At 42.1% G+C, this 14058-nt stretch overlaps 1 protein-coding gene across 1 annotated transcript; it reads right to left on the reverse strand.

Moving 5' to 3' along the window:
* Positions 1-5976: 5976 nt before the first annotated feature.
* Positions 5977-10802, reverse strand: LOC120944503 (proteinase-activated receptor 1-like). Its single transcript, XM_040358553.1, has 2 exons — positions 10721-10802; positions 5977-7106 (listed from the first exon to the last, which is right to left on the reverse strand). The coding sequence occupies exons 1-2, from the start codon at positions 10800-10802 to the stop codon at positions 6079-6081; spliced, it is 1110 nt and encodes a 369-aa protein (XP_040214487.1). The 3' UTR covers positions 5977-6078.
* Positions 10803-14058: the final 3256 nt, after the last annotated feature.

Consider the following 14058-nt stretch of genomic DNA (forward strand, 5'->3'; position numbering starts at 1 on the left):
AATAGAAATATGGGGAGAGCATTTTCATAACCATCGCCTGCTTGTCAGCACTGATAATAGAGAGGTGATGTTCGCTGTAAATTGCCTGGCTTCAATATCGCCTCAAGTTAATAAATTGTTAAGGTATTTGGTGTCACAATGCTTGTTGCTAAATATTTGGCTAAAAGCAAAATATATTGCAGGTAAGGATAACATTGTAGCAGATGCTCTTTCTCAATTTCAGATGTCGCAATTTTTCAAGCTATTACCAGAGGCGGACAAGATAGGTATGGTATGTCCGCACAGCCTTTGGAGCCTGGTTTAATCTACGAGAATATAAAGCAGTCTTTGGCTCCAAAAACTTGGATGAGCTACTCCTCAGCATGGTTTTCATGGATAGCTTATTTTAACGCACAAAAAGTCTCTTGGTCCTCCGTGAATGAGGACATGGCTCTGTCTTTTCTCAATAACTTAATAGAGAGAGAATTCTCTTGGTCACACATTAATAAGATATTGTGTGGGTTGTCATTTTTTCTAAAGCTAAAGGGTTTGGTTTCACTTTTTAGTTTTTTCTCAGTCGGGCACTGAAAAGGTTACAAAAGAGCAAACCTTTCAGTGGATACCAGACAGCTAATTTTGTCCGAAATTTAAAAAAAACTTTGTTTAGTCTCCGAGCGAGTTTGCTTCTCGGAATATGAAGCCAAATTGTTAAAAGCTGCGTTTTCGGTTTGTTTTTTCGCAGAATTTCGGAGTTAATCCCAAATAACAAAAAAGCGTTCAATGGCCTCCAATTCAAATCGGTGAATGAAGAAGAAAATCGTGTTCGCATTTTACTGCGTCGTTCAAAAACCGATCAATTGGGCAAAGGTTCATGGATTAGTCTCTATCAGAGTGGCGATCCAGAAATGTGTCCAGTTCGTTTGTTGCATAATTATCTGATTGCTCGTCCAGTTGGCCATGATTTATTGTTTGTTCATGAGAATAATAACCCATTGACAAGATTCCAATTCAGTAGGGTACTGGAAAAATGCCTACGGGCTCTCAAGCTTGAAAATCTGCGATTGTCTTGCCATTCGTTTAGAATTGGGGCTGCATCTGAGGCAGCCAGGCTGGGCTTGGATAAAAATAAGATAAAGGAAATTGGAAGATGGAAATCGAATGCGTACATGTCTTATGTGAGACCTAATGTTCAGTTTTAAATTTCAGGTACCCGAAAGATGGTATGGATAATCGGGCATTCGTTTGTGTTTTGGGCAAATAAGAGAGCGGCGAACAGTATTTATGGAGAAAATTTGAATTTGAATCCGAATTTGTTTGAAATTCATTGGTTTGGTAGGAGAGGGATGGTCTGGGAGGAGTTAATGTTGTTGTTGGGAGAATTGGTCTATAAATGGTCATTTCCAGATATTCTACTCATACACTTGGGAGGCAACGATATCGGTAAATTAAAAACATTAAATTTGTTGTTTAAAATACGATCTTCAATTAAAGAATTGAAGACTGCTTCTCCTAACACTGTCATTGTTTTCTCCAAAATCGCGCCTCGTTTAATGTGGTTACGAATTGATGGATTATCAGTTTTTGAAAAAGTTAGGAAGCGTATTAATAGAAGAATAGAAAAATTCATGTCCTTAGGATATGGAATATTGTTTAGGCATTCGGAGTTAGAAGGCGGGTTTCCCAGGCTATATCGGAGAGATGGGGTGCATCTCTTGGATGTAGGCCTGGATATTTTGAACGTAGATTTCCAAACAGTCATTGAAAGAGCCGCGGTTTGGGGGTAGGTAGGCAGGAGGCTTATTATGGCTCCTGCCTTGTTGGGGACAATTTATGATTAAAGTAATGCTGTATACAACTTGAGCTATAATGGCTGAGTTGTTAAGTTTTATATTGGTATTTATAATAAAAAGTTATTAAGGTGAATTCTGATAATAAAAAGATTACTATGGAATTGTTGTTAAAAGTTATTTGATGGTAAACCAAAAAATAAGCCGCGGCCAATAAAATAAATACAATTATTTTATTAATCCAAATACATTTTGGTGTTGTTTTTATTTCAAATGACTGTTGGGAAATGGTGAAATAAATTAGCTGCTTACTGTCCCATTAAACATATTCATTAGTACTTTCAATAAAATCGATTTTACAAAAGGAAAACATTCCATAAAGCAAAAACTAGTCAACACAAAGAGCACAGTACAGGGTGGGATGCAGGAGAGCACAGTATGGGGGGGGGGGGGGGTCAGGAGGGCACAACACTGGGATCAGGAGGGCACAGTATATGTTCTGGGACGTTTCCCAGGACACAACCATATCGGGACTGTCCCAGCAAATCCGGGACAGTTGGCAAGTATGATGTAAAGCAAGAATATTGTGGGGCCCCCCATGTACCTGGGGCCCCTGGGCATTGCCCACGAGTGCCCTTGCATTAAGATGGCCCTGGGCTTTGCTAGTGGCTGGTCCAGGCACCTGTGCAGGTCCCAACCATATGGTTAGGATGTTTTTACAACCTGTGATGTCAGCCAACCTACAGCGGACTTTAGCCCACAGTTGGCTGAAAATGGGTTACATGAGTGCAGAACTAAGTATACTCTGGTGACCCATAGGAAACATAGGGCCAAAAAAGCTTTGGCCATACTTCTACTTTAATAAAAATTAGCCTTATATTGCAATTATTGCAAAATGAGCTTGAAAAAGTTGACATGATAATCAAATGGCTTTGTTAATAAACAAAGGCATGTCAATGACAGCTGTCACTCTATCTCTTTCAAAGTGCACCCCATGTACTTTTAGAGAGAAATACTTGTCTTGTCAAATCCATTTCTGTTTCTCAATATCTAACGTCAGCTTTCAGCTAATGAAGTACCACAGGAACAGGTCCAGGATAGCTTCCCAGATAGCAAGGATAACTTTCCACAAACTTGTGGCAGTGTTGAATTGTAAGTCTTGTTAACTTGCTGCACATTTTCACTGACACGTTGTACATTTGCAGAGCACTTGAAGGACAAGTTCTAGTTGATACTTTTCTAATTTGCAGCAAATTTGCATGGCAAGTCTCTAGCACGAGCAAAGTTGCAGTGGTGAGTCTACAGTAGGAGCTCTGCAAGTCTACAGCATGAAAATTCATCCACAGTGACCCCTGTGGTAGGAGGACTATTGCACAACATACCTGAACAGCAGACTTGCAGAATGTTTGCAAAGAAAGTTGATCTGGAGTGAAGCAATGCAGACTTGCTGCAATTGTGTGTATCGGTACCCCCGTAGGGGCTGCTCAAAGTTGTTGGCCACCTGTCACCTGGCCCAGCCTGACGTTTACCTCTCAGACACTCCAAGACAGAAAACTAGTTCATGTGCCTGTTTTTTTATTTATTTTTTATTGAGGGAATAGAACTTGGATTGGTAAAGGAATATATGAGATGACCAGTAGAATTTAGAACAGTCAATAGGACAAACTACACTACACTACACTAGCGTGTTAGGACTGTATATCTTGTATATTGTGTATGCTCATTGTATGTTATTTCTTTTACTTTTACTCTAACTTCCCTGCAATAAAAGTTGAAAAAAGGACCTTGCACCCGCTGCAATGAATTGTTAGGGGATTAGGGTTAGCTGACTGTCTAATTATACCTCATCCACGTATAGTGAGGGCAGAACACTTCCCCTCCTCTCCTTCTACCATCTTCTAGAAGGAAGAGGGAGGTGACAGTGAAGTGATTCTGCATGTGAGTCACCAGCTGCTACTCTGGGCCACTCCCAGGCCTCACAAACCAAAACAAACAGGCCTAGCTTCTAGCTAGGCCTGCCTAAATTTGCCTGTACTCACAAAAATCCTAACCTCTAGAACCTACCTAAGTAAAGGGTGCTACATGTACAACAAACTTGTTAAACCTTGCAAGTCTAGCAATAGCTTAGCGTGTGAGTGAGTGTGTGAGTGAGTAACTTGTATAGCGCAGCAAATGCGAACTTAATCGCCTCAAGGCGCTTGGCATCCAGAGTTGTACAGGTCAATTAAAAGAACTTGAAAAAAACTTAGCAAGTTCTTTTTAAACCTGCAGTACAATTGCTTGCTATCTGGGTCCTGTAGCCATTTAAAACCCGTTTCAGCCACCACCTCCTTTGTTTCTCCATGCAGTTAATGGGAGCCTGATGCATTTTTTTAAAATAGCTAATTATGCCAAAGTGCCCTAATTTTTTGGGAGTTAATTGGATGTTAAATTTGCTTATCCCTGAAGAAGCGTTCCAGAGTTATTTTAAAGGTTATAAATTAACCACTTAAGGACCGCCTAACGCCGATATACGTCGGCAGAATGGCACGGCTGGGCACAATCACGTACCTGTACGTGATTGTTAAATGCCCAGCCGTTTGTTTGTGGGCGAGCGCCCGTGACCGCGGCCACGGGACCTGCGATCGGTCCCTGGAGCTGAAGAATGGGGAGAGGTGTGTGTAAACACACCTTCCCAGTTCTTTACAGTGGCGCTGTCATTGATCGTCTGTTCCCTGATATAGGGAAAGGCGATCAATGACGTCACAGTTAGAAACACATATGAGGTCACACTTAACCCCTTCAGCGCCCCCTAGTGGTTAACTCCCAAACTGCAATTGTCATTTTCACAGTAAACAATGCACTTTTATAGCATTTTTTGCTGTGAAAATGACAATGGTCCCAAAAATGTGTCAAAATTGTCCGATGTGTCCACCATAATGTCGCAGTAATGAAAAAAATCGCTGATCACCGCCATTAGGCCCTTTTCACACTACAAAATAAATCTGTTTTAATAATCCGTATTAAAATCCGTCAGATAATGTTAAAAAACGGAAGTTATACGTCCTTTATATAATATCATTAAAGTCTATGGGATTTTTTTATGTTCCGTAAAGATCCGTAATAGTCCGTTATAACGTACGGACGTTAGTTGTAACGGAATATGTGACGGGTCTTGCACTATTTTTTGTCCATTTTTTGTCCGTTGCAAGTAACGGATATATTAACGTCCGTTATATTTTAACATTGAAGTCTATGGCGCACGGACGTTAGTAAATGTCTCCGTAAATGTCCGTTATGTTAACGGATGTTAATTTTACTGAGCATGCTCAGTAAAGACTTCTGGAGCTGGACTTCAAGAAAGGGTGAAATGGTTTTTATTAAGGGACGTTAGAAAGGAATAATATAACGGATGTATACGGATATATACGGATAAACATTATCCGTTTTCAATAAAGGAAGAATGGTAAAATATTTATCCGTATGTATCCGTTATTAAATCCGTTAATAAACGTCCGTTAATAGGTGTAATAACAGTAGTAACGGATATTATAAAACGGACATACAATCCATAGTGTGAAAGAAGCCTTAGTAGTAAAAAAATTTTTTTTTATAAAAATGCAATAAAACTGTCCCCTATTTTGTAAACGCAATAAATTTTGCGCAAACTAATCGATAAACGCTTATTGCGATTTTTTTTACCAAAAACAGGTAGAAGAATACGTATCGGCCTAAACTGAGGGAAAAAAAAAACGTTTTTTTTTTATATATTTTTGGGGGATATTTATTATAGCAAAAAGTAAAAAAATATTGCATTTTTTTCAAAATTGTCGCTCTATTTTTGTTTATAGCGCAAAAAATAAAAACCGCAGAGGTGATCAAATACCACCAAAAGAAAGCTCTATTTGTGGGAAAAAAAGTACGGCAATTTTGTTTGGGAGCCACGTCGCACGACCGCACAATTGGCAGTTAAAGCGACGCAGTGCCGAATCGCAAAAAGGGGCCTGGTCCTTTACCTGCATTTTGGTCCGGGTCTTAAGTGGTTAAGATCAAAATTGTCGCTCTATTTTTGTTTATAGCGCAAAAAATTAAAACCGCAGAGGTGATCAAATACCACCAAAAGAAAGCTCTATGTGTGGGAAAAAAAGTACGCCAATTTTGTTTGGGAGCCACGTCGCACGACCGCACAATTGGTAGTTAAAGCGACGCAGTGCCGAATCGCAAAAGGGGCCTGGTCCTTTACCTGCATTTTGGTCCGGATCTTAAGTGGTTAAGATCCCAGTGTTCACCCAATTCTAATTGTTGGGCAAGACATACTGTACAAGTAAGAGCATCAGATCCCAGCTCTACAGAGTAGGGGCAGACGTCTCCCCACTTGTTTTTTTGAGGAGCTATCTGTCTGTTTATGGTCGGCTTTGGTTTTGCCACAACACACCAAGCTGTATATGTACTTCATACACTTTGAAGACCCAAAATAATAGATAACAGGGTCAAGACAACAGCTAATGCTACTAACAGTGACAGAGATGATGTAAGCAAAATACATTGTGTCCCCAAATGGCTTATCCATGTTCAGATAATGAAGTAAAAAGAAAATGTTGATCGGACCAAAGCAAATAATAAATTCAAAAAGTACCGTGACGCAAAGGAACACGGATCGACACTTTTTAAAGGTGCTTTCAATTTTTGGTGAGCTCAGACTTCGGATGGTTGCAGCGTAACAGAGAGTTGTAATAATTAAAGGCAAAATAAAAGAGATTGAAATATAAGCAGCGAAGTAATAAAAGTAAAAGCCCTCAAAGTCTTTATGTCCCAGCGTATCATAGCAAACTGTGATGTTCAGTTGGTCAATGTGAAAGGTCAGTTTACTTATAGGAAGTGGCACAGCGCCGGCAATGGAAACCATCCAGATGAGAAGACAAACTTGCCAGGCTCTGCTCACTGTGCGCCATAAGAGAGACCGCATGGGATAGACCACAGCCAGGAACCGGTCTACGCTGATACCGGTCACGAGCCAGATGGAGCAGTGCATATTGCAATAAAATGCAACAGTGACAAAGCGGCACATTCCTTCTCCAATCACCCAATTGTTTCCTGAGAATCGGTAAATGATTTCAAAAGGCAGCAAGATGACTAAGAAGACATCAACCACAGCCAAGTTCAACATGAACACCACCGCTGGTGTCTTCACTTGAATTCTGAACAGGAATATCACGATTGCTGTTATGTTCAAAGGCAGCGACAGGACGAACACAACCGTAAGAACCAAAGGTATAAATTTAGTCAACCAAGGACTGCGGAGATAAACTAAAACTTCATCTGAAATGGAGGTCCGGTTGTTTTTGTCATCAATTCTAGCATCTAAAAAAAAAAAAAGACAACAAGAATTTAACTGAATTGGCTTAATATGGTCCCATTATCTATGACAATGTTCCTCAACTCCAGTCCTCAAGGCGCCCCAACAGGTCATGTTTTCAGGATTTCCCTCAGATGAAACGACTGGGGTAGTTACTAAGCCAGTGAAAACTGATCAAATCACCTGTGCAAAATAATGGGAAGCCTGAAAACATGACCTGTTGGGGCGCCTTGAGGACTGGAGTTGAGAAACACTGATCTATGTTACAACAGGCCTCGACAAAATCCGGGCGCCAGGTCGCAATTGCGACAAGAAATTGTGACCTGGCGCCTGGGGAAGCTTAGGGCTGCAGAAGGCCGCAAAGCCGCGGCCTCAATTACCGGCCGGCGCGGGGCCCGCGCCAGCCGGTAATTGAGGCCGCGGCTTTGCAGCCTTCACAGAAGGAAGCTGAGGCCTGCAGAAGGAATATAGGAGTGGCCATCTTGTGGTGGCCACTGGCATTACAGGTTACATTACATTACATTACTTTACAAGTAGCAAAAAACAGCAGTTCTAATGTGTTTTTTCACTGCCATCTCCTTCCCTCTAATTAGAACCCCCAAACATTATATATATTTTTTATTCTAACACCCTAGAGAATAAAATGGCAAAATGAAGGCAGTTTTGCTACATATATGCTTATATGAAACTTATTATTTGCAACCTCTTTACTGTTATTGTGCTTCTGTAAGTATACGATGTATTATGCTTTATTATTCACCCAATAAAGACTCTTTGTGAAAAAAATAAAAATAAATGGCGGTCGTTGCAATACTTTCTGTCACACCGTATTTGCGCAGCGGTCTTACAGGCACACTTTTTTGGGGAAAAAAATACACTTTTTTTCTATTAAAAAATAAGACAACAGTAAAGTTAGCCCAATAATTTTTTATATTGTGAAAGATAATGTTACGCCGAGTAAATTGATACCCAACATGTCACGCTTCAAAATTGCGCCCGCTCGTGGATTGGCGACAAACTTTTACCCTTTAAAATCTCCATAGGCGACGTTTAAAAAATTCTACAGGTTGCATGTTTTGAGTTACAGAGGAGGTCTAGGGCTAGAATTATTGCTCTCGCTCTACCAATCGCGGCGATACCTCACATGTGTGGTTTGAATACCGTTTACATATGCGGGCGCTACTCGCGTATGCGTTCGCTTCTGCGCGCGAGCTTGGCGGGACGGGGTGCGTTTTTTGGCTCCTAACTTTTTTAGCTGGCTCCTAGATTCCAAGCACATTTGTCAAACCCTGTGTTACAATGAAATCTCAAACATGACAAAGCATTGGTAAAGCTAAGGCACAGGATTTAGGGTTAAAGAGGTTGTAAGCCTCAGAAAAAAAAAAAAAACACTGCAAGACAAAGGCATACTGAGCTAGTATGCATCACATATTAGCTCATTATGAAATACTTACCTTAGAATGAAGCTGTTGCAGTGGTCCCCGCACACCCCTAAAACAACTGAAATTTTACCAGCAGTTACTTCCAGGTTTCGCGGGCTCTGGTGCTGTGGGAGCCTCTGCTCACGGCACGGACGCGGAAAGAACGCCACTCTGAGCGCATGTGCCAGTGATGTCACTGGCTGCATGCAATGTAAATATCTCTTAAACTATACAGGTTGAGGTATTTTCACTACCTATAGGTAAGCCTTATTACATACCTCTCAACTTTTTGAGATGGGAATGAGGGACACCTATTAGCAAACATGTGTAAATGTTAGTTAAAGCGGAGTTCCACCCTATTAACAGCTTGCCTTTAAAGTGGGAGTTTACCCGAAAAAATTTTTTAAACATTAGTTTGAGGCTAATTAAAGGGAGCAGAAACGGGTATTTTTTTTTAAATCAATGCCGTACTTACCGTTTTCGAGACAGATGTTCTCCTGCCGCTTCCGGGTATGATCTTCGGGACTGGGCGTTCCTATTTGATTGACAGCCTTCCGACGGTCGCATACAGCGCGTCACCAGTTGCCGAAAGAAGCCGAACGTCGGTGCGGCTCTATACGGCGCTTGCGCACCGACGTTCGGCTACTTTCGGAAACTCGTGACGCGCTGTATGCGACGGTCGGAAGACTGTCAATCAAATAGGAACGCCCAGTCCCGCAGCCCATACCCGGAAGCGGCGGGAGAACATCTATCTCGAAAACGGTAAGTACTGCATTGATTTTAAAAAAAATACCCGTTTCTGCTCCCCTTAAATAGCCTCAATCTAATGTTAAAAATGTATTTTTTGGGTGAACCTCCACTTTAATGTTACTAGGCACATTTCGTAATCTGCCTAGTTCTAGGTGGTTCAACTTCCTGTCCTAAGACCCCATTGCCCCCTGGGAAATAATGACACTCATTTCCCAGGAGTCTCTGGGCATTACTGTGCCTAAAAATCGCCCAGCATGCATCTCTCCCTGAAAACCAGGAAGAAGAAGGAAGTGGGCTTCACATGCCCCCCACACATATGATGGATACGGACACAACATTAGCTGGAGGATATAAGGCAAGTGTTTTAGGCACTATTTAATGCCCGGAACCCCGATTTAAACCCACAGGTGCTTTTTTTTTTTACCACTACTATTCCTTTATACTGGCTCTTGAAATGTACAAATACAGCAACTTAGAAATTAGATAATACGTTATTTTTCAGATATCTTCAGCTGCGCCATGCAGCAACAGCTCAATACAGTGGGGGGATGGGGGGTGGGGGGGTGGGTGTTGTTGCTCTCCCCCTCCAGTATGGAAAAATTATTGATTGATAAGGATCATTCGCAATTGATTTCTAAATACTATTTTATGCTGTTGACGTCTCCCTCCCCCAGAATGGAGAGGGTGGCGGCACAATGGCAGACGGACATACCATCCCTTACAGGGGAGTCCTGGTCTGAGGCCCTGGAGACACTGGTACCCTCGATGATCTCGGCCAAGGACAAATTAACACAGTTTAATTACCTTCATAGATTATATTATACCCCCATTCCATGCCTCCACTGTCCATCACATGCATCCACTGTCCATCACATGCCTCCACTGTCCTGGCCAAGACGATCTCCCTACCTTATTTTTTTGCTGCGGATATCCATGTTTCAGGCTGCGGGCATCCATGATTCAAAAGCTGCGCCTCCTCCTCAGACTGTTCCGTGATAGGTGGAACACTAATTTTCCCAGCGGGGCCTCTGTTCAGTGTTCCGCCTATCACGGACGTCCTCTGGTCCGAGGATGAGAAGGCATCCGTGATAGGCGGAACACTAAACAGAGGCCCTGCTGGGAAAATGAGTGTTCCGCCTATCACGGAACAGCCTGAGGAGGAGGCGCGGCTTTTAAATCATGGATGCCCGCAGCCTGAAACATGGATGTCTGCAGCCTGAAGGAGACAGGTCCGGCGTATAAGACGACCCCTGACTTTGGATGCATTTTTTTGCATCCAAAAGGTCGTCTTATACACCGGCAAATACGGTAATACAATTCAATTTTGCCCCTATGTGCACAGAACAAATGTACATACAGATTCACACAAACGTACAAGCAGTTCAGTTATTGAAAACAGCATAAGCTGGAACCCCCCCTTTTAAATATGGCAAATTATGGTTTCTTACCTGATGTGTCATTGTTGCAGTCCACTCTCCATAAACTGATGGCAGTAAGAAAGAAGAGCGGTAAGAGGATGTTGGTCCCCATCTAGACGGATCCCCAATGAAGAGCACATAGTCTTCAGAGATTAGATGTTTCCACTTCCACTTATGATGATATCACTCCCCTTCTGAGATGGAGGAGGTGATTTTATTATTTTGCTTTTATTTTAAATCTCTAGGGAAGAAAGAACCATCTCTAATGCACCAAATATGATTGCTTTCATCATCACCCTAATGACACCATCAACTGAAAAACTACAAAGTGCTTTTAATGCTTAAACGAGGACCAGAAACAACTGGGAGTATGCAAGAGTCTGAAAACTCCAGAACATAAAATAGAGGGTTACTCAAGAAGGATTTCCCAAGCTGAACAAAACAATAAGGCTTTTTTAGTGGTTGCTCCTAAAGTGGTGTTGGAAATAATTCCGCGCTGCCCTTCAAATAAGCAGCTAACACGGCAATTAGACAAATAGTAAAAGCAAAATAGAAACAAATAGTGTAGCGCTAATAAGTGCCAGTTCACACTGTGGCAACACGACTTCAGCGCGACTTTACAAGGCAACTTGGAGACGACTTGAGCGCGACTTGAGCGCGACTTGAGCGCTACTTGGAGCGACTTACAACGCACCGGCATTACACAAGGTAATGCTGGCTCCCATCTCTGTTTCACAGTTGCCGCTAAATAAACAAAATAAATAAAGGGCGAGGCCACCTTGTGGCATTGACCCCCCCAACCCCAAAGCACCCCTCATATTGGGGGCATGTGGCCTGGTATAATTTATGAAGGGGGTGCTCACTCTTCCCCCCTTTCCTGGCCTTCTGGGCTGCATGCTTGGATAAGGGTCTGGTATAGGGTGACCACATTTCCAAACTGCCATTCAGGGACACCCCCACACACGCCCCCGCCCCCCCCCCCCGCGTACGACCTTGCGCCAGCCTAAAAAAAGATGATTTTTGATTGTGTTGCCAATTTTTGGAAAAACAAAAGCAAACAGTGGTCACCGGTTTAGACAGGTGGTATACATTTTTTACATATATTTTTTTTATTGCCCCCACTTGTCAGCTTCATTTTTTATTGCCCCCCACTTGTCAGCCTCATTTTTTATTGCCCCCACTTGTCAGCTTCATTTTTTATTGCCCTTCACTTGTCAGCCTCATTTTTTATTACCCCCACTTGTCAGCTTCATTTTTTATTGCCCCCCCACTTGTCAGCCTCATTTTTTTTATCAATAATTTTTATTAGGAATTTCACATAGTAACCAATAACATCAATGACACTTTTTATTAAACGTACAGATGTTATAGTAAAAAAAAGAAATCATCAGGTAAGATACAGTAACCTGACAGAAGTTATACTGTATCTAAAACAGTGAACAGCTTGTGTGGCGGCGGTACCGCCTACGAACCCCGACACTCCAATTTGGGAGGTAACTGTGTCGAGAGCTCACAGGCAACACGGCCGGCCACCATCCCAGTAGTGATAGTTCTTAGCTTTGTGAAGAAGGGATGAGAACAAATAAGTGTTTGCATATCAGAATAGTCATACGTGGGAACTCGAGAAACATTTGAACAGTGAAAAATTACATTACTGCACATGTTTTTTGAAAAAATATAGACATTGCTAACTAAACAAAATTCTTGACTGAATATGAAACAGACTTAGGGTGAAGGGAATAGTAATTGAGAAGCTCCTGTGAGTTAAAGTACTGTACTTCTATGATCGCTGATCCAGAGTGCCCAGTTCCTGTAAAAAGAAGGGGTGGTCATTTTGGCTTTGGCGAAAGAAAACTCCATTCGAAAGTGATTATTTAGCAGGTTGATCAGGTCCGACAGTGTGGGTGGATGCAGCGATTTCCACTTTTTTGCACGTGCAAGACGTGCGGCTATTAATATGTGAGAGGCCAGTAGTTTAACATGACCCGGCCAGCTAGGGATTGAGAGCCCTAGGAGAAGATCCAATGGTTGTAGTGGGAAGGAGATATTGCAAATGTTCAAAATAAAAGTAGACACTTCTTTCCAGTAATTTTTAATGTTGGGGCAGTCCCACCAGATATGGTGTAAGGTTACCACTTTGTTGCATCCCCTCCAGCATTGAGATGAGGTTTTAGGGTAGATGCCTGCTAATCTTGCTGAGGTAAAATACCATCTGTGAAATAGTTTTTGAATCGATTCCCAATGGGAAGTACAATGTGACATGCGAAGGGGCAAACTCACGGCCCGGTGCCATAAGTCGGGCGTAGGTGGATTATCTGTGAGTGAGGACCAGAAGGTGATTGAAGAAGATGGTAGATCTGTAGTAGGTGTAGTTAACAGGTTGTATGCCAGGGAGATTCCCTTGACTGAAGGAATAGGGGTCTCATAGAATTTCAAAAGAGAAACTGGTAAAGAGTCCTTATCTTGTATGTTGACTTTAGAGAGTATTGATCTGATTCTGAGATACAGGAAGAAAGTCTTGGAGGAGATGCCATATTGTTATTACAAGTGAGAAAACGTGTGCAACCCAGAGGCAGAGGTTAGAAGTCCAAGGTTGTTGATTCCTTTAATAGTCCAGGCTGTAAGGGATAGGTCAGGCGAAATCGCTTTGATGGGCAGTCGGTGTAGGATGGACCTAGGAAGGCCTTTGGTGTGCTGTGTGGATGCTGACCAAACCCGTAGAGCTGTCGTTGTCGAGCTTAAATATGGGTGATGCGGTTTGAAGTTCAGCAGAGTGGCTGTAAGAAGTAGTTTTGTGTCCATGTTAAGGACCACGGCTTCAATCTGAGTCCACAATTTGTTGGAAGTGGGTGACCACCACTCCATGAGTTGGTCCAAGATTACTGCTCTGTAATATGCCTGTATATTCGGTGCTCCCATACCCCCATGGCATACCGGGGTGAGGAGAATTAATGTCTTGAGCCTGGGTTTTTTAAGTTGCCATATGAACGTGTTTATTATTCCTTGCAGTTCTTTTAACTGCAGGGGCAATAAAGGTAGAGGAATCGTGCAAAACTTATAAAGTATGTGAGGGAGCAAATACATTTTCGTTTGAGCAATTCTACCTGCCCAAGAGACAGGAAAATGGCTCAAGTCTTTGGATATATGCAGAAGCTTCTCACAGAGGTTTTCATAATTCACTTTTAATAATGACTTGCTTGGGAAGGTCAGATGAATTCCCAAGTATGGGAGTGAGAAACTAGGGGACCATATGGGATTTTTCATTTGATATGTGGGTCAATACCTAGATCTAGCATAATGGATTTACTGTGATTGATCTTGTAGAGAGAAATTGAGCTAAAGCATTCTAGGATTTGTTGAACAGCTAA

Source organism: Rana temporaria, chromosome 1 (assembly GCF_905171775.1).
Source record: "Rana temporaria chromosome 1, aRanTem1.1, whole genome shotgun sequence".
NCBI classification, from domain to species: Eukaryota; Metazoa; Chordata; class Amphibia; order Anura; family Ranidae; genus Rana; species Rana temporaria.